Source organism: Tachysurus vachellii, chromosome 1 (assembly GCF_030014155.1).
Source record: "Tachysurus vachellii isolate PV-2020 chromosome 1, HZAU_Pvac_v1, whole genome shotgun sequence".
NCBI lineage: Eukaryota > Metazoa > Chordata > Actinopteri > Siluriformes > Bagridae > Tachysurus > Tachysurus vachellii.
This window is the reverse complement of record NC_083460.1, coordinates 27,246,635-27,267,042: the sequence shown is the minus strand read 5'-3', so window position 1 is coordinate 27,267,042 and position 20,408 is coordinate 27,246,635. Positions and strand designations below refer to the sequence as shown.

General features: G+C 37.0%; 2 protein-coding genes across 3 annotated transcripts; one reads left to right on the top strand and one right to left on the bottom strand.

The window, feature by feature from the left end:
• Positions 1-192: 192 nt before the first annotated feature.
• On the bottom strand, positions 193-10,743 carry hdgfl2 (HDGF like 2). Its single transcript, XM_060880695.1, has 16 exons — positions 10,522-10,743; positions 9,223-9,299; positions 8,380-8,518; positions 7,839-8,009; positions 7,368-7,490; positions 6,695-6,763; positions 6,421-6,601; positions 6,181-6,262; positions 5,462-5,771; positions 5,262-5,380; positions 4,985-5,052; positions 4,815-4,885; positions 3,964-4,065; positions 3,376-3,529; positions 2,888-3,011; positions 193-1,041 (listed from the first exon to the last, which is right to left on the bottom strand). The coding sequence occupies exons 1-16, from the start codon at positions 10,591-10,593 to the stop codon at positions 945-947; spliced, it is 1,959 nt and encodes a 652-aa protein (XP_060736678.1). The 5' UTR covers positions 10,594-10,743; the 3' UTR covers positions 193-944.
• Positions 10,744-12,976: 2,233 nt separating this feature from the next.
• On the top strand, positions 12,977-19,672 carry ubxn6 (UBX domain protein 6). Of its 2 annotated transcripts, none has more exons than XM_060880683.1 (11): positions 12,977-13,171; positions 14,345-14,496; positions 15,920-15,984; positions 16,076-16,204; positions 16,291-16,388; positions 16,478-16,553; positions 16,636-16,720; positions 17,534-17,753; positions 17,897-18,027; positions 18,393-18,541; positions 18,643-19,672. In XM_060880683.1, the coding sequence occupies exons 1-11, from the start codon at positions 13,089-13,091 to the stop codon at positions 18,766-18,768; spliced, it is 1,314 nt and encodes a 437-aa protein (XP_060736666.1). In that variant the 5' UTR covers positions 12,977-13,088; the 3' UTR covers positions 18,769-19,672. The 2 variants fall into 2 exon arrangements, with proteins under 2 accessions (XP_060736666.1, XP_060736659.1); XM_060880676.1 differs by having other exon boundaries at positions 14,342-14,496.
• The last annotated feature ends 736 nt before the right edge of the window (positions 19,673-20,408 follow it).

Here is a 20,408-nt window from a genome sequence, read left to right as displayed (position 1 = left end):
AATTCGGTCTATATTTTGATTATTACAAGAAATACTGTGGTTTTCTACTTTCTAAACAATGTTTACATTTTATCTGCGTTTTCATTCATAGATCATTAATATTTTTCTATTATCATTACTACGTCCTCAGGCAAGTCACAAACAAATCCATAACACAATTATATATTTATAAAAATAATAAATAAATAAATAAATTATTAGGGCCACCATGCTGACGTTTATTTCCATGTCCATCAATGGTAAAAATGGTCTGACCAGTTTACATTTGCACTAAAAACATCTATACACGCAAGACAAGCGTCAGACATAGAATTAATAATGAGAAGACTGGACAGACAGCAGGACCACTCTGTAGAATTTAGCATTAAGTCCCTCATCACTAAATCATACTGCATGTTGGTTAAAATTCAGGTGCACTACTGTATGAAAATAGTTCATTAACTCCTGCTTTATGGCTCAATTTACATATTGTTTCGGTTAATGAAAAAAAGTATTTGTTTTTTTTTCTGTTTTCTTTTTATATACAAAAAAGAAAAAAGGGATGGAGTCTGGTTAACAAAAGGTGGCCTACTAAGTACCAAACACACCATTTTCACACATGTCAGGGCCTGGACATTTCTTTTAAATATCAGCATTTTTAAATAACATTGACTCCATCACTACGACTAAACATCATTTAGCGCAGGGTCATTGCCACACTGAACACAAACAAGGCTCTTACTGACCTTGTTCTTACTGGGCATAACTTTTGTATAATTCTATATACAACATCAGAACAGGTGTTTATAAATGGTAGACAAAACCGACACGAATGTAAGGAAAGAGTCAGAGCGTGTACATGTGTAAAAGAGCAATGTGGTCTCAAGTAAGGAGAACGTCTTCACAAAATACACAAATCAATGACCAAATTCTCAGTTCAGCGAAGAAAAGAGCAGTTCAGGTCTTTAGCTTTGTAGTGGAGGCTCTGTGTCTGCTGTTGACGTGTGATCTGTTTCCTCCGTCATCTGTGAGTGCTGCTCAGCAGGGCTGTCCGCTCCAGGCCTGAAATAAGGTTCCATTTAGTGATAAGCACACAGGGATGCATTCACATAAAACCCACTGTTGTATATAATTCCTTGATTCTTACTGGCCAGATCTTTTGGCATCAATTTCAACAATAGCAGCTCTGACAAAACTGTTGGCCGTAATTCAAATCGCAGGTCTATTATGATGAAACTTATAATTTTATAATAACTAATGGACAGGGGCTTGAATAAAAATGTATACTCAAGGATATAAAGGTCTCTGGAAGAAGTTATAGAACATGTATACAAGTCGTCTCCATTAATGATAAAGATTTCCTCCATGGGAGACAGAGAATCTCTTATTACAGACAAACCAGAAAGCAACCAGTCCTCTGTCTTTAATGTCAAAGCACTGTGACAGTCAGTAAGCTTTCTGCCATCGGAGAAATTTTAAACTTAAAAAAAAAAAAAGCTGATTTTAGATGTTCCAAAACATCAAATATATATGTAAAACTACCTATAAAACTAAATAATACCAAAAATTATTTTAAAAAAACCACCACACAAAACAAGCTGTCTTTCATCAATGAATTAAAACTTGTAGTCATTGGTATAAGAGGAACAGAACACATCACAGAATCATGAATAATTTTCCTAGGATGGCCAATCAATAATTGTCCTTAGTGTCACAGTACCCACTTTTGTCAGGTGCCACAGTTTTTTTTCTCCCCATGCATTTTTCAGCTCTGTTACAGTATTTTTTTAGTTTCTCAGTTCAGACAGCCCCTGGTATAGAAGGTGTGGTTGTGTGACTTCAGTAACATTCTATGTATTTTATGATTCACATACAGATCATAGTAGGAAAATGACTATGCAATGTAAAAGAAGCACAACACTAAAGCTTGTGTTTATTATACAGCTAGTGTGAATTGAAATGCTTGTTAAAATTAAAGAATAACTGCCACATGCTCTAGAATCAGTATTGACATTAAATTCAAAGATTTTTATCAAGAGAGATTCCCTTTGTGTAGGCAGAAACCTTGAGCTCTTCAATGTTCATCATCACAAAAACAAAACAATTAAATGGTGTAAGTTAGGGCTGGGCGGTATGACGGTATATTCCGTTAATAAGATGTCTACCGTTCCAGGTTCTATTCCGTGCATACCGTGTTATTTAAATTAGTGGGCGTGGTTAACCTCACGTGTAGCACGCCTGAATCTGATAATGCTGATAAAGAAATCCCACAAACCAATCCCGAGCAGGAGGAGGAACTTGTTGTGAAACGAGGCGCGACATCAGTGGTATGGACGTGGTTCGGGTTTACAAAGGGCTGACAAAGAGCAGACAAATGTGATTTGCAAACTGTCACACGAATGTAACCGTTAGCCATGCTAGCACGAGTAACTTGTTTTATCATCTAAAAATGAAGTCTGTTCTCTTTAAGCTCTAAAAATGAGGCCTATTTATTGTTATGGTGAGGTTGATCTAAAAGTTGAGAGTCTCATTCACCACTAATTCTAAATAAAAGAAAAATGAACAAAATAAGACGAGAAAGCCTATTCTTTATTTTCAAAGTGTTAAAGTGGTGTTTAATATATTAAGCACGTTCCTTTTGTTGATTTACCTAAAAAATTATTATTCCGTGATATATACCGCTACCGTGAAATAAAATAACTTATTCCGTGAAACAGATTTTTGGTCATTCCGCCCACCCGTAGTGTAAGTTATGAGACTTGAGGGAAAAAAAAGATGGCACGTGCTTGATTATTGTATTTCATGATGGAAAAAAAATATACAGGTGGTAAAACGGTGCATACCAGTGAGTTTATCTAGTAGATTATTCTGTGTATATATTTAGAGTAAATAAAATTTCATTATTTACCTCTCATTGTTTTGTGATTTGTGGTGACTTTCCTCCTCCTGCTCTGCATACATTGGATCCTTAGATTCACCTTCAGACATGTCCTTTTGCTCAGCTTCTGACTCTCCATTCACCGGTTTGGTATCTTGTGTTAAACGAGATTGAAATACATCGCTGTAAATCCAAACATAGCCTGAACATGGGAAATAAGTTAAAAGCTAATAGTTTGCTTCCATGCACATTATAAATTGTCTTTCATATTAAGTATCACCTTCTCTTGGAACTTTAGTTTTTAATAAACAGAATTTAGCATTTCACAATACAATCAAAGAACAGAGCGCTTAAGACCAAGGCCAAATACATTTAGCAATTTTAGCAAGCTGCAATGCCATAGTGTAGATCTGCGGGACCTACAACTTTAGGTGGCTCTATGAGACTATACAAAGAAAGTAGAAAACTGGAATGAAATCAACAAAATGTGTTCACAGCCCGTCACCATCGAAGATCACCTGTGTTCTGTGGTTCCGTTTTAATCTCCCCCTCGCCTTTCTCCTGTGGTTTTGGTTTATTTGGCTCCACCTTCCCAACAAACTGGAGTTTTAACTTGTTGTAGACCTCCGTAGCCTTTTCCATTACTGCACTGCTGGCCTTGTATCTGCGAATCTGCAAATTGAAGAGAGACTGAGCTGAGTTTGCACTGGACGTTTCAAACATTGCAGCATACTACTTCATCTATTTAGGTTCCAGTTAAATGACAAATGTGTCTCAGTAACACATTCTGTAAATGTACAGAATAACTAAAATCATACTATAGTTATAATCAAGTCTAAAAAAACCTTCACTTTGTGAGCTGAATTGAGAAAATAATAAAAAGGGTTGTATATAAAAATGTACTGGTATATTTTTCCTCCCACAATTCAATAAAGAATAGGATTTGAAACAAACATTGTTCTGTATGGGTCGTAATGCCAGTCAAGTCTACATTGCATATATTATTTGATGCTAAATTGTTAAATGTTTAAATATCATGTTATAATGCTCTATAATGATTAAATAAGATTTGCGATATATTCAATAGGTGAACAGGGAAAGCAGACCTTTTTGAGTGTGGTGATGACATCAGAGTGCTTTTGCAGTATCTGACTTGTGACTGGTACAGCACTCAGCTCCTCTAAAGCCTGTAAGCATTTCTCAATGTCCTGAAACAAAGACATTTTTTTTTTTTTACTGATGGAAAACAAACCACTGCCAACACAATTCCCAGTTCTCGGAAGCATAACGGGGACAACAGGCACATAGGTCATTCTGCTTTAATACTACCGGCAGGTTTGTCAGAAAGTGTTGATAAACTTTCTATCCAATAATAGTACCTAACCCTAACCCTATGTTTTCCACTTTGTTACTATAGAAACATTAACCTGTTATCAATTTACACCAAGTTTTTCAAAATGGCCTGTTTTTTTTGGAAGGAGACTCCAGTGTCAGTGCTTTGTAACAGTCGGGTAAAGCTGTATCTCAAAGTTTTCATACACCAGAAAGGCTTTTGGTGAAAAAAAAAAATAAGGATATATCTGTAAACCAGAAAAGTTGCATTTTTTCTTAATTAACTTCAAATGAGAGAACAAAATAGAGGATAGTCAGGGAATAGCTGTTTATAGTTGCTATAATTAATAACTGCAGCAAATGTAGCATGAAAATGTAACTATAAATGGATAAAAACATTTGACGTCCTTCATGTCATTTTTTTTTTTTTTTTTAGCACTGACAAATTCCGGTGTTAAGTTGCTTTTTAATATCATCTCATCACTGATTATTTTCTATTATTATATATGACAGCACATCTGTATTTTATCACTTCCTTAAAATGTACATCACTTTCTATTGAGGGTAAGATTTGGTCATTCAAAAACAGCTGAAGTATTTAATAATTAAGGTATCACAAACTTACAGGGTTGTCCACCTTCAGTGCAAACTTAATATCTGTGTGCAGCTTTTGGAGTTTCTCTTCTGGAGATGGCTCTGAAGAGGCACAACAGGTTCAAAAACAAAGTATGAGAAAAGGACTATATAGAATACAGGTCCATTTACAAATGATGATTAGGTGGTGAGAAAATGTACCTTTTTTCTTCTCGACCCTTTTCTCAGGTGGACGCTCAGATCGTCGTTTTGGCTTCTCGGATTTAGAACTTATAAGGAAGGGCAGATCAGAAAGCATCAAAATTCAGTTCAGTATGAAAATATGAAAAAAAAGGCAGATATTTGTCACATCCATCCATATTTGGGCACAGAGAAAGCAAAATTGGCTGCATTCTCAGGGTGGGAGAGATGGCATGCCTTGAAGAGAAAATGGGGCAATATCTCCAAAAAAAAAAAAGCAAATATTAACATTTCTTACCTTGCTCTGTGTCTCTCCTCAGATCGCTGCATCTTCTTCTCCTTCCTCTCCCTTTTCTCTTTTACCTCTTTCTTTTGTCTGCCTTTCTGGCCATCTTGACGTTTAGCTGTCTTTTTTACCTGAGAAGGAAAATCAAGTAAGTGACTATTCTGTAATATCTCACAACCTGAAAACTGAATGCATTTTAAGCTTAATCCTGCCTCAGTGGGTGCTGGTGAATCAGAGTCTGAAGGTGCAGGGATAGGAGGTGGTGGTGGTTTCTTGGACTTCTTGAGAGGATGGTCGTCTGCGCCTTCGTCTGAGCTACTGCTGCTGCTACTATTGCTGCTGTCATCCTCTTTCCGTCCTTTGCTCTCTTTTTCCTTCTTCTTTTTCTCCTCCTCTTCTTTCTCTCGCTCCCTTAACCGGCGAAGCTCCTCTGCCTCCTCCTTCTTCCTGCGCTCCTCCAGCTCCCGTCGCCGCTGTTCGTCTCGTTTCTTCCAGTCGCTGATTTGATCTGAATCACTGTCACTGCAAAAACAAAAACAATTTCAACTCACTGGTCTCAGTTTTTCATGTGTGCATAAGTATGGGCATGGACAAGTGCTTCCTCTGTCCCAAAACTTCCGAACCACAACAACATGTTTCACCACATAACACAATCACAGCTTATGGGTTTAAACACTGCAGGTATATTTTAACCCAAATGGACATTCCATAAGTAGACAGTCTGTCATTTTAGACATCTGGTTACCAGGGTATCGGTTTCTTCTGCTAATATATGCTACATGACCATAACATGATTATGAACATAAATACTGTGTATGTTATGAATATGTGATTTGAAAAGAAACATACAGATTTTACACTCAACTCACAAACCCAAGTTGATCTATTCTGGGACAAGAAAAACATTTTTAATAAAACAAGCCTTGCCCACCTGTCACTGCCTGAAGGTGAGGAAGGAGCTTTTTCTGGTGCTGGTTTAGGCTTTCTTGCACGTGCCTTCTGTGGTGGTTTTTCTGAAAACATACAGACATACAATTTAATATGCCCTTGTACCTCTTAAGCCTCTGTTACATATAGAAGAGGCTGTTTTTGCTTCTCTGGCCATCAAGAAAATCACTGATGCACTAAACTAAATTATATCCGACAAACAACTAACAGGTGCTGGTTTTACCTTTCTTGCGTGACTGTGGAGCTTTCTTGGGTGGAGGATCTGATTCAGACTCTGACTTGGATCCAGACTGAGATTCAGATCCAGAGACGGCCGGCCGTGGCTTCACATCCTCAGAATCACTTCTTTCGCGCTTATGATCAGACCGTGATCCTGAGTCTGACTCAGAATCTGAGGGCGGTTTCTATGAGACATAAAAATATACGGTGAGAGCCACATCGATATGAATTTGAACATGTATCCTGACTCTGAATGTGATGGTTGTTGCATTTCACACCTTCCTCCTTCCTCTGCCTGCAGGTTTCCTACCTCCCCGGCCACTCGACTCCTTCTGTGGAGTAAAATCCTGAGAAGTACACAAATAATCTTATATATAAACAAGCTGTGATTCTAGTGCTGAAGTACAAAAGAAAAAAAACACAGCTGTGAGAAAAACAGTGTGGCAGAAAGTAAAATAACCAGCTAAATGTACATTTTTAATCTGAAAATACTTCAGACTAGTTGATGGCAATTATACAACTGCTGGGAAAATTCTTTTTTTGTTTGATTGTTTTGATTTAACGTACCATTAAATATCATTTAGCATTAAACAGAGAGTCATCGCAAATTCTGTCGTGATCAATTCTGTGTGAAAGATTGTTTGAGTCACACTACTCCATCCCCACTCAGCTAAAATAAAGTCAGGTCGAAGGCACACGGCAGCTCAGAGGGGCCGATTTCAGCTCTTGTTTGCAAAAGCCATTGAGGGTGGAGTTGGACACGGCAGAAAAAATGTGTGGTGAACAAATGGCTGCTAACGAAGGAAGAGTTTGATACAAATAAATTCCAAAAACAGTGACGTTTGCCGAATCGTTGTTGGGGAGATTGAGGGCTGAAGAATGACAGTAGCAAATGGGTCAGTTTTATTGCGCAGAACTGAAACATTTTAGCCTTGGTGTACACAAAGATACCTGGTCACTATTTTTTCCAGATTCTGATTCAGAGCTGGGGGACGGCTCTGGCTCCGAGACAGAGACACTTTCTTCTTCATCTCGCTCACTAGATGATGCTCGCCCTCTTTTTGCTGGCGGCCGCTGCAGAAAATTATAAAAATATATAAATATATAACAATGTCCCTCAAATGACATGTACATAAACTAGTAATGTAAATCATTCTCAGTCAGCAAGCCACAATATTCTGATTACAATTGTCTGATTATAGCCACGAACACTTAACACTGTATCCCTTCATCAGTGTCAGATAAGACTGAAGAAAATGTAACTATCTGCAGCACTTTTGGACAAAATCTTGTGGTACTACAATAAGGTTAGTGTCACCGATTAGAAAGAAAATGCATTATTTTATCCACATTCATTACAGAAGATTTTTAGGAGAACTCCAGACAATAAACACACAAGATAGTATGTTAGCGTTCAGCTACCTTAGATGCTGGAGCTTTCCGTTTCACTGCTCCTCTGCCCTGATCTTCACTTCCAGAGTCAGATTCCTCACTTCCTGATTCAGCTTTACTTGGTACCACCACCTCTTCATCTTCTTGTGCATCACTTCCTGCTGCAGGTTCATTGTCCTCACTCTCAGATGAGCTGGCAGGCTAAGCATTGCGCAGTTCGGTTAATTTATTAATTAAGAAAGATTTTTTGATATACAATAAATAGACAATATTGTTGTGTTTGTGCTACGACCTTTGAACAGGATCAAGTCAATTATTTCTAGGGTTGGTATTTCTTGTTTTTGTAGAGAAATGTGACCCATGAACTAGAGTAGGTGAGTAGGCTTTTTGAAAATATTGCTGAATTTTACAGAATATTAATTATTTATGTATTGTTTATACATTCATATAAGAATTTAGCCCGATTTTGAAACGGACTTAAATCATGTCGCTCCAAGTACTAGTGGTCTGAGATGCAGTTCAAAGAGAAGAAAATTCATTAATAAAATATTAATAAGACTGGGCTACTTACAGCTGGTGCAGTGTACGACGCATGTGGATTGTTTTGTATTTCCCACAATCCTTCATTAAAACCTTTCCTTTTGTTTGGCTTTCCATACCGGTCCTGGTACTTCTCATAAGCGAAGAGATCCTTTGGTGCAAGGAAGGCTCTACATTGGAGGCAGATAAAAAAAAAAAATTAAAAATTAAAAATCATGATCATGAAGCGCCCCGTTTGCATAAAGTATCTGCAAATCAATACAAATCACTTCAAACTTCATTACATTACATCACATTACACTTTTATAGCTATTATGTGAAAATAGTACGAAGCGATATCTAAATTCCGCAAGTGTCACACAACTAATACTCTAACACCAGATGATTTCATTATAGATTTGTACCAAAAAACTGCTGCTATAATTATAAAGATGCCATTTGATCCGTACACACACTTTAAACACACTTAATTCTGCTTTATATTTAATTGTGGATAGGCTTTATTTTCTCATTATCCAGTGTCTCCCAAAAGACAGGGTCTGGGTCTTTAGAGACGTCTGGTTCACTGGGGATTTAAACACGGTCCAACACCTGGATTTCAGTGAAGCTGCTTTGTGCTGCTGTGTTCTTTACAACTGACCGTTATGTGAGACCAGATGTGTGATGGCATAATGTCTTATAGGTCTGTGCATGAGCCATGAACATAACATCCGTTTGTGACTTAAAATCTAACAAGGGAATGTGAAACTAGCCAGAACTGACACTAATACTGTAAAGTATCAGACATATATATCCATGATTTAATAGAATATCAGAACGATACACATGACAAGAAAACACGTTTGAATGATCAGTTACTCCTGAGAATACTTACGTCTCATGAGTGCCGAAGAAAAAGATAGGGATTTTATTAGGTGGCGGTTTTACAGCCCCTTCAGCCACATCTTCAATCTGGAACAGACAGGACAAAATATGTAGTGTATTACAATGTTATCAAATATATATATATTCACCATCTATATTGTTAGGATCAGAACAGTTCAAAATAAATCAATAAATAAAACACCCAGGGAGCAGCAGTTTGTTGGCCATGTTTAAGAGCAAGGTCAGAGAAAAATGGTCAAATTTGTTCAAGCCAAGACTACACATACTACAGTAAATCAAACAGACACTCTTTGTAACTGTGGTGAACAGAAAAGCATTTCAAAAAGCCCATCGTTTCAGGTGGACATACTACAACAGCTAAGGACAAGAATATGGGGCTTTCAAGGTCACAGGTTGATCAAAACTAATCAGATGAAGATGAAATTAGATTAGAATCTCAACAGTCCTGTTTCAGTAACCACTGTATCCTCAGGATTTTAATTTGCTGTGGTCTTCTCTTCTGGCTCAGCTGTATATATCCACATCAGGGAAAAGCAGCTAGTGAATATAAGCGAATGCAAATTCAAGACAAAATGAGGGAAAGTTTACACAAGTGTCCTGGAAACAGACAACACGTTACGAGTGAATTCTCCAGCTGATGATATTTATTTGGACAACAATAAATAAACCAAGCATGAAACACGGTATATACAAAGTACTTTGGATATAAAACCCGTTATAATTCTCTCAATACGCTGTGAGGAAAGTTCCTCCTTAAGGCTTATTTGTTTTGCATTGCAACCTTCTCGTGGGTTTTTATACACAGCTGAAGCTAGCTAGTTAGCCTGTTACCTGCGTTTATCTACAGGTAGCATTACTATCGATACACAACTACTTTTACACCACAACGCTTATGCAGCGTAGAAAAAATAAAACACAAAAGCACATCCTAGAAAGATACGGCCATAATCGTGGGAAGTCTAGAGTCTAGCTGGGGGGGGGTGTGTGTGTGTGTGTGCACCATAAGAATGCTAACGCTATCCACGGAGTTCACTTCATTTAGAGAATACTTTTCCCACCCGTATTCGACAAGCTCCGCCTCTAGCATCGTGATTGGCTGATCGCGCTGTACACACGCCAATCAGCTAATAGGTTTTTAGGTATTAGCAAAGCGCGAATCCTCGCGCGAAAAGCGGTATCCAACGAACCAATCGGAACCAGAGAGGCGGTGTGACTCGGAATACAGGTGGGAGAAAGATGCAAAAGCGTCCCAAAGCCTAAAATGTCCACTTGGTTTGTGTTCGCTTACCCGAGCCGGCCAGTGCGGGTAGCCCTTCATTTTGGCGAAGACGAGATCCCCGGGTCGGAAATTGTGCGGCATTTCGTCGCTTCTTTACGCTCCGTGTTGGTGTTTTTTAAGCTTAATCTCTGGTGTTGTTCCCTGTTTGTAAACTCGTCTTCAACCAAACCATAGAAACCTCCACAGCGCGAGGTTAAGGCGGTTGGTTCCGGTACCAGCTTCCGCTAACCGACACCAACAGAACGGATGTCCCGCCTACCTGAGAGTATTGATTGGCAAGGTCGCCTGTTACTCTTGCTCTAAGCCAATCATATTTTACAGTGTGTCCAGAGCTTGGATTATATTTTTAATTAATTGGAAAAATTTCATGCCATGTAATTCCAATTTTACAAAATGTATAATAATAATAATAAGAAGTCATTTTGACAGTGGAGAACAAATAATAGGGTCAAACTAACGTCATCTCAGGACCATGAGCTGTAACACTTAAAAATTATTTCAGAATTTCTTCAGTGGTTCTAAAGGTTATGAAGAGGATTCGGATAAGCATAGCTTTTCATATACAGGAACAATTACTTCCATAAACCATGGTCTCACCTTAAATGCCCATACAAAAAGCTCAGTTGGTGTAAGAATAGCAACGCAACCTGTAAGCAGTGTGCATTATTCTTATTCAGTCACAAAAAAACTCTTATATTGCACAAAAAACTCATAATGCAAGAGCAAAAGATTATCTATTCCAAAATGGACAATAACTAATTTTAACAACTACATTTTGCAGACACCCTTATCCAGAGCAACTTACATTATCCCATTTTTTTTTATACAACTGAGCAATTAAGGGGTTAAAGGCCTTACTCAGGGGCCAAACAGTGGCATCTTGGTGGACCTGGGATCAAACTCACAACCTTCCCCTTGGTACACGTTGGTAGCCCAACACCTTAACCACTAGGCTACCACATACCCCATGGTACTACTAAACTACTACATGGAACAACTACTAAACCTCAAATACATACATTATCAGGGGGTGCAGGTTCATGCACTCTTCTGTTTAGTGTGAAAATCTAGCTTTTTACTGAATAATTTTGGTTCTCTAATTCAGGGGTTCTCAAATGGTTTGCAGCCAGGATCCCTTTAAATATAAAGGGTAAATACCACAGAATCAGAATCATGTTTATTGGTTAAGTGTGATTAGCACATGCTTCAGACATACAAAGTACAGACATAAATAAAACTATCCATTTAGTTTACAAACAATACTATACAGACTAAATAAATATATAGCATATGTGACAGGTTAGCAATTTATATAGTTGTTCAAATAACAGCAGTGTGCATCACACATCTTTCTCATTACAGTTTTATTTTATAAAACTGTATTATTAATAATGTTTTTAAAAAACATTATTAATAATGTTTTCTTTTACAAACATTATTAAACTATTGGAAACATATTTGTTATTTATATGTGCAAGCAATAGTTTGCCTATTTACTGCAGCCATTTTTATTCCCTTTCCAATAAGAGAACACATTAGCTGACATTGAATTTACATATTTTCTTCTAATCAAATCAATTTTGTTTGTATTTGTATAGCATTTTTATCACTTTTAACTTGTTAAGACTTTCCTAAAGACTTGTATTTGTTTATTTATTGTATTGTAATGACTGAATTATTAAATTCAAATGACCTGTCAAACAAGCTAATAACTACATTAGCTTGTGATGGGTTGTAGTAATATTACACTGATTTCATGGTAAATAAACCACTAATTTTAGTTTTGTTACTAAACTTTTATACATATAGCACGTTATGATTTCAGATTTACATTTTGTCAATTTGCAAATACCCTTATCCAGAGGGACTGATTTATTTTTGTATAGAACTGATCAGCTGAGGGAGGGTTAAAGGCCTTGCTCAAGGGCTCAGCGGTTGCAGCTTGATCGTGTCGGGATTTGAACTCACAACATTTTAATCAGTAGTACAACAATTTGACCACTGAGCTGCTCCTGCTGATGACAACAACAATAATAACTGACAACTAATCGTATACTAGTAGTACTAGTAGTAGTAGTAGCAGTAGAAGTACTAATAGTATACTAGTAGTAGTAGTAGTAGTAGTAGTACTAATAGTATACTAGTAGTAGTATAAGTAGCAGTAGTACTAATAGTATACTAGTAGTACTAGTAGTAGTAGTATAAGTAGCAGTAGCAGAGGTAGCAGTAGTATAAGTAGCTGCAGTAGTATACGTAGCAGTAGTATCAATAGCAGTAGTAGTAAGTATAAGTAGGTATAAGTAGCAGCAGTATAAGTAGTAATAGTAGTAGTAGTAGTAGTATACATAGCAGTAGTATAAGTAGTAGAATAAGAAGTAGTAGTATAAGTAGTAGTACTAGTAATGTAATTAGACATCCCTGTCGCTAGGGGTCGCAAATACACAGTAATGAATCGCGTCCGGTTTATTTCCTGTCCTTAGTGTCACTACTCCTCCTGTAGATGTAAACAAAGTACTTGGCTGGCTTTATATGTGCAGACACGTTTATTTTTCTGTTTTAACATCGCCACACTAAAAATGAAGAAGTTTTTCGAAGACATAAAGAAGGATGTCAAATTTAAAACAGCAGGACCAGGAAAGAAACTCACTGATGACACCAGGTATGTCTTCACTTCACTTCACTTTACTTCTAAGACATGTTTCATATGTATAACCATTAACCGTATGCATGCTTAAAAATATGTATACATGCTTTGTATGATTACATGATTATTCATCCTTAGCTCTGTCTTTGTTCTATGTAGCACCATGTTCTTGGAGAAATGTCTCATTTCACTGTGTACTGCAACAGCTATATATGGTTGAAATGATTCTTCTTTACTCAAAGAATGCATAATATGCATACTCAAAAATTAAGTATGCATACTCAAAAATTAAGTATGCGTAGTGTTTTTTTTTCCATATTAATATATATTAATATTCCATATTATGTGTTTGACAGCTGTTACTGTTCCTCTAATGTAGCTTTAAATCCATCCCAGATCACTATGTAGTCCATTTGTCACTTAATTTAACACATGAAATAAAGCCTTGTTTAGTAAACAGAGCTGCTTGGGATTGAGTGTTAGATCATATGATCAGATATCTACATTAATAAACCACTGCTAACTTCAGATATTTTTATTTGTGTGCAATGAGAATTAATAATGACTCCTTTTGTTAGTTACTTGCTTTATTTTCCCTTATATAGTGGAAATGTTACACAAATTTGATCAAATTGCAGTGATTAAAATTAGTGTAACATGCTACAGAGTAAGACATTGGCTGAACTGGATTTATTCTGATGATAATAATAGTCATGGTGAAAGACAGGATCTTAAATTTAAAGATATTGGACTTTTTATAGCCAAACCTTGTTTAGTCCCTAAATAATATCCATTCTGAACATCGTTTAATCTTTATAACAACAACTGTGTGATCTTCATTGTTATCCAGGATTTATATTGGATTTATATTTTATTTTATTTCGAGGCCAGTTTTCTCATCTGCTTTTCTTTACAAGATCCTCAGCTATATGTTGAAGATTAAACTAATTAACTAATTAAACAAACCAGTTTCAAACAGGAATGACCACCATAATCACCAAATACCTTACGGACATTTTGGGGTAAATGTATTTCATGTATTTCAGGGTGGAATTTTTCTTTGAGGCATTGTTCAATCCCACCTGGATAATTTTCATTTATTTTTAATCCATAAAGTTTCCACTTTCGCTTCCACTTTTCTTATACTTTTTTCCAACCCTGATGAATGTTCTGATGTCTTTTTAGCAGTAAGGCTCCAGTTGGGCAGACAGTCAAGCAGGCTAAACCTCGTGCTGCCCCTAATGAGAGTGCACAGAGAGCCGGAGCTGCTGCTCTGGCCAGGATCGAGCAGCAGCACAAACCTGGACCACACACATCACAGGATACCATCAGAAACCAGGGTGAACTACTCTTCAGCTACTCTTTTAACCAATCACTGCTAAAGGGCAACTATTTTTGTGTGTGTGTTTTTCAGGGGCAGGGGTGTTCTTGGGTGTCTCTTTAACTATGAAATAAAAAGTCAGCTTATAGTTAGCCTCAAGTTGGTATTTATTGACTATAATTCAGCTACAGTATGAAAAGAGAAGCAAGGTTTAAAGTCAAGTTAAATTTCACTTTATTCACAGGTCTTTCGCAGCTCTCAATTCACTAAATCAGCTAATATATATCTGTGTGTGTGTGTGTGTGTATGTATGTATATATATATATATATAAATTGTACCAGTCTTATCAGAATGCATCATATCAGAGGGTTGTAAGAAAAGAACACAATGTAAAAACCTGGACTAGATTTGAGTCAAGAAACAATTTACCAAAATGCCTGGGGGAAACATGAGTGCAGCATTCAGTCCTTTTATTGAATGTCATTTTATGATCATGGAAAAAGTGGCTCATGTAATGTACACACTGTAAACATAGCCATTTTGTCAATAGAACACAACAGATTGGGCAGTGAAGTCAAGCTGTATATGGTTGAAATGATAAAAACTTCTTCTTGACTCAAAGAATGCATAGTATGCATACTCAAAAAGTAAGTATGCATACTTATTTTTTAAGTCTGTACTTAAAAAATAAGTATGCATACTCAAAAATAAAGTATGCGTAGTGTTTTTTTTATTCATATTAATATGCTTTTAATCCCCATATTATGTGTTTGACAGCTGTTACTGTTCCTCTAATGTAGCTTTAAATCCATCCCAGATCACTATGTAGTCCATGTGTCACTTCATTTAACACATGAAATAAAGCCTTGTTTAGTAAACAAAGCTGCTTGGGATGGATTGTTAGCAGTGCTAAACATAACCATTTTGTTAATAGAACAGAACAGATTGGGCAGTGAAGTCAAGCGTGAAGGCATTAAATTAGCATTTAAATTCATTCCAAATGTGTTCAGTAGGGTGGAGGTCAGGCCGCTTGTGTTATTCCTTAGCTGCCCATGATTTTACAGAGTTTGTGCACAGTTCATTGTCATACTGAAACAGGTTTGGGCTTCTTATATCTAATAAAGAGAAATTGTAATGTAATTGTGGAAAGGTTTCTGTTTAAGTGTTGTTCACAAACTATTGGCTATGTAGTAAATTTATTATGAATATAAAGTATCGTGTCATTCTCTAAAGAATACAAAATATAATTACACGTTCACCCCAAAATAAAAGGAATAAAACACTTTAGCATGTGCAGAAAAAAATAAACTTGGTAACAGTAAACTCTGATTACACCACAGTTATTGTTAGTTTGTATATTGTGCTCTCATTAAAGAAAGAATGAAACAGGATCAACTTCTACCAAGTTAGATTAAAGAAGATTTTTTTTTGTCTATTTCAGTGAAGAGGGAGCTTGAGGCAGAGGCTGCAGCCACAGCAGTGGAACAAAAAAGCACAGACATAGAGGCAAGAAGCAATTTATTGTACCACAAAGTCCTGAGGTACTTGGTTATTTGGTTTTATTATACTGATCGTGTGTAACTTATGGCTTTTCCAGGGTTCTCGTGTTTCAGAGAATGAGGCTGCATGTTTTTCTGTGTCTGGAGTGTACTTCATCAGCCCTCTGACTGGGGAAACGTTAAAGAAGAGCGAGAGAGAGACACACATCAAGGAGGCCATTCTTCTGGTAGGTTTATCTACAAACATCATGATTACCTAGAGTACTGGTCTGACTTGTTATATAGGAAACTTTTAACTGTTTCATTTTTGCAGAAATTCTCTGAAAATCCAGTGGAGGCTTCTGTTATGATGGTTCACACCTTTAACAAAGACAGAGAGAAAGTGAAGGGTGCCGTCGACATCATCAGCAAGTGAGTATCCTAATGGGTGTTTGTTTTTTTTTTTTTTTCATATTTTGTGAAAAGCCTGTATCTCATGATACATTGTTCAATCATTGCAGGTACATCGAAAATATCTGTAAGAATCCAACAGAAGAGAAGTACAGGAAGATTAAAGTCAGCAACAAAGTGTTCCAGGTGAGCAGGAGGCAAAAAAAAAGTCACATATAAAAATATGTCACACATTCAGTTTATTCTTTATATTATTTCCCTCCATCAGGAGAAGGTGAGTGTGATCGAGGGGAGTAGGGAGTTCTTGCAGGCTCTGGGGTTTGAGAGCACTATGCTACCAGTGGACGGGCAAGGTGAGCCAATATAAACATCTGCAGAATACTGATTGTCACATTTGTGCGTCATTTATACCCCATTTTCTCCCTGTTTGGCACTGGCCAACTCATACCCACTCCTTCCTTATTCGTTATACATTTATAATAGAAGCTATTACTAATACTTTTCTACTGAAACTAGTCAAGTCAACCATGCTGAGTGATATAAGAAAAAACAAACAAACAAAAAAAAAACCCACCACACTCAAGTTCCAGTTGGTCATTTTGGTGAAATGAGATACAGGAATACTCTAATGTGAATACATTAGTAATGTGCAGTGCAAAAGTAATTTATTAACTTTACCTGAAAAGATCAAAGATGTGGATATGATTTTTAAATAGAAAATATTCTGAAGGTCTCCTGTTTACTGTTGAATTGGCTAATAACAGTTCAAATCATTGATAGTCCGTAATGTTAGCCTAAAGATTTGGAATAGTAGACTGTGTTTGACATGAATAAGATTGATTACAATTCTAGTGTAGGTAAACAAAATGTCCCTACACTGCCCCAAACTCAAATTACACCCTAACAGCTTGAAAGGCTCATTTCCTCAGGTTGAATTTATTTATAAGGATTTGATAGCAATAAATTTACACTTACACTAGTGTAGTCAGCTTTTGGTTGAAGGTGGAACACTGGCTGTACAGTGGTTTTGCAGTTTTAGCTCTGAATCTTCCTTCACTAGCTGAACAGCTGCTACCATAATAAAAAAATTTTACTACATAATAGCTGGAAATAATTATACATGGTTGTGAGTAAGATCTACGCATGCTTCTCGTGGCTTTTTCCAGAGAACACAGAAGAGTTCTTGGTGTTGGCTGAGCAGGATGCTGCAGCTCTGGAACAGTTGAAGGTAAAGAAGGAGCAGCTGCAGAACGGAGAACCCATCCGGGCCAAGCTGGACCGCCAGGCCAAAGCTTTCAGGCCCTCACAGCATGCAACGCACTTTGAGCTGCCACCAGACTTTTATAACCTGACTGCTGAGGAGCTGAAACGAGAGCAGCAGCTTAAGTATGAAAAGGAGCCTGTTTCTCTTAAACACCGATTTTAATACTTTTGAATGAAGCATGATTCACTAAATGCTGTAGTAAGTTATGTAAATAGACAGTTGTATTTGCATGCCAGTGGCTGTTAAAACCTGTTCTGTATTTCAGAAGCGATTTAATCGAAAGGAATTCCATGTTGCGAACAAAAGCCATGCGGGAAAAAGATGAGCAAAGGGAGAGAAAGAAGTATAACTATGCCCTAATAAGAGTTCGGTTACCGGATGGAAACATACTACAGGGTAAGCAGTCTCGTGTTTGCACAAGGTTACTGCATATAAATTTACCTAGAACACATTTGGCATGACAACGAAATGGGTTAAGTTTCCCCATGTATGGAGACCTTTGTGACACCCTGTAGAATATTAATTAAAGCCTTCTGACCAATCAGAAGAGAACATTTAACAGCTACAATAGGCTTTGTCAAGAAGACACTAAAGCAAATATCAGTTACCAAATTTTCCTTATCTGAGCAACTATATATGGGGCGTTTTTTTTTGTAAAGGCAGATATTTTCCCTTTTTAGTGTTTCTAATATCAGTTTGGAACATAGTGAACTTATCAGATTTACTGTTGTGATTTTTAATTGCTTATCATATGCACACAGGCACTTTCTGGGCATGGGACAAGGTAGCAGTGTTGTACCAATTTGTGCGGGACTCCCTGGAGGACGGCTGGCAGCCATTTGAGCTTGTTGCACCAGGAAGCCAAAAACTAAAGGATGATGAGGAATTGGCACTAAATGAATGCAACCTTGTGTGTTATCGATAAGAAATCAATAATTTAAATAATTTCTTGTCATTTCAATAATAGTTCAATATCGACCATCTATTGATGGATTTTGACTTCCTTTTTAGGTCCCTGCAGCTCTGTTGACCTTCTCCTGGGACTCTGCAGTCCAAGAAGACATTGCTGCGGCTGGAGGACAGAGCAGCTCTCTGCTGAAGCCAGAACTGCTAAAGAATTTGCACACCTTGAGCTGAACAACTGCTGCCCCACAGTCCTCTTGCTCACCCTGCCTGGGCCTCCTGTAATCACTCTGCTGTTATTGTGGTTGTTTTTTCCTGATGAAGTGCACACCACCCTGTGTTCAGCGATCAGGATGGTGATAGTGTTAAAGGATAGGAAACATTCACAAGATTTAGTCAGTACTGCAACAGCTTGACTCATTTGGTCAGGGGCACTAACACAACACAACGTTCATCTTTTCCTATTGACAAGATTGCTTGAGAAGGATTTATGTTCAACAGTGTGTTCAATGTTTCGTATTGTAAAGAATGAAAATTTCTATTGCACTGTGATGCTGTCCATATTAAACTGTAGCTGTCCATTGCAACTTATCTTTTACAAGAGATTACATTTACTCTCCACTTTTTTAGAAACATGAACTACAAATTTATGCAGCATTTCAACATACCCAAAACATCAAAGCTTGAGGTGGATGGGCTATAACTGCAGAGGACCACATTGGTTTCCACTCCTGCAAGCCAAGAACAAGAATCCGAGGCCATTGTTGTAATAGGCTAATCAGAACTTGGAGCGGGGGAAAAAAAAGAATAGCCTTTTTGAGTCAGCTGTCCAGTTTGGGTGAGTCTGTACCCATTTTAGATAGGCGTGAGAATCCCTAGGGATCAACAGTTTCTAAAATACCCAAACCAGCCTACTGGGGTACCAACAACCATGCCACGGTTAAAGTCACAGAAATATTTTTTTCTTTCTGATGTTTGAAGAGAGCATTGATTGAAGCACTGTACCTGCATGATTGTGTGCTGCTGCCACATAATTGGTAGATTAGATAACTGCCTGAATGTAATAGTTGATCCTATTAAAGTGGATGGTGAATGTATATCAATTACTATTTGTAATAAATTATTCACATGAAACAGATTTAAGCACTTTTCCGGTTACTTAAAAAAATACAGTGAAATAGCTACAGCATCCCTTTTTACAAACGATAATAAATGTGCTTGACTTCATTTTTTAAATTGTCTAACACGTTTTCCAAGTCTCCATTTCAAATTTAAAATTAAGAGATTTCACATTTAAAAAGAACATTTTTCTGTTCTAGACTCTTTCCAGAAAACAGGACAACAGCCTACCTCCTCAAAAAAAGTAAATCGTGAAAGAAACATGAACACTAGATATGTAATGCGCTTGTATAGGTAGCTAGTGCATCAATGCATCCCTGCCTGCTTTTCCCAACCACAGTATGGAACGCGCTTGTTAGTTTTGTTTCCGTTATAAGACAATAAAAATATAATGTATAGAACACACCTAATTTTTCATGTGCTATAAATCATTGTTCTGTTTGCCTAAAAAATTAACTGAAATAAAGTATAAGGAAGCATTGTCACAATGGTCACTTCATGAATGATGTATTTATATTAAAAGCACAGAACTCCACTGTACTCTTCACTGCATTGTTAACTTCAGTATATCCCGATATTACATCAGTTTATGCTTAACAAAGAGCTTTTTAAATAATGCTTTATTTAAACAATTACTGTAAGACACCCATCACAACAACAAATAGATGTTATTTTGGAGATTCAGAATCAAAACATTAACACGGCTTAAACTAGTGCCTAATCCCCCCTCCAATTTTTGGGACCTCTAAACCATT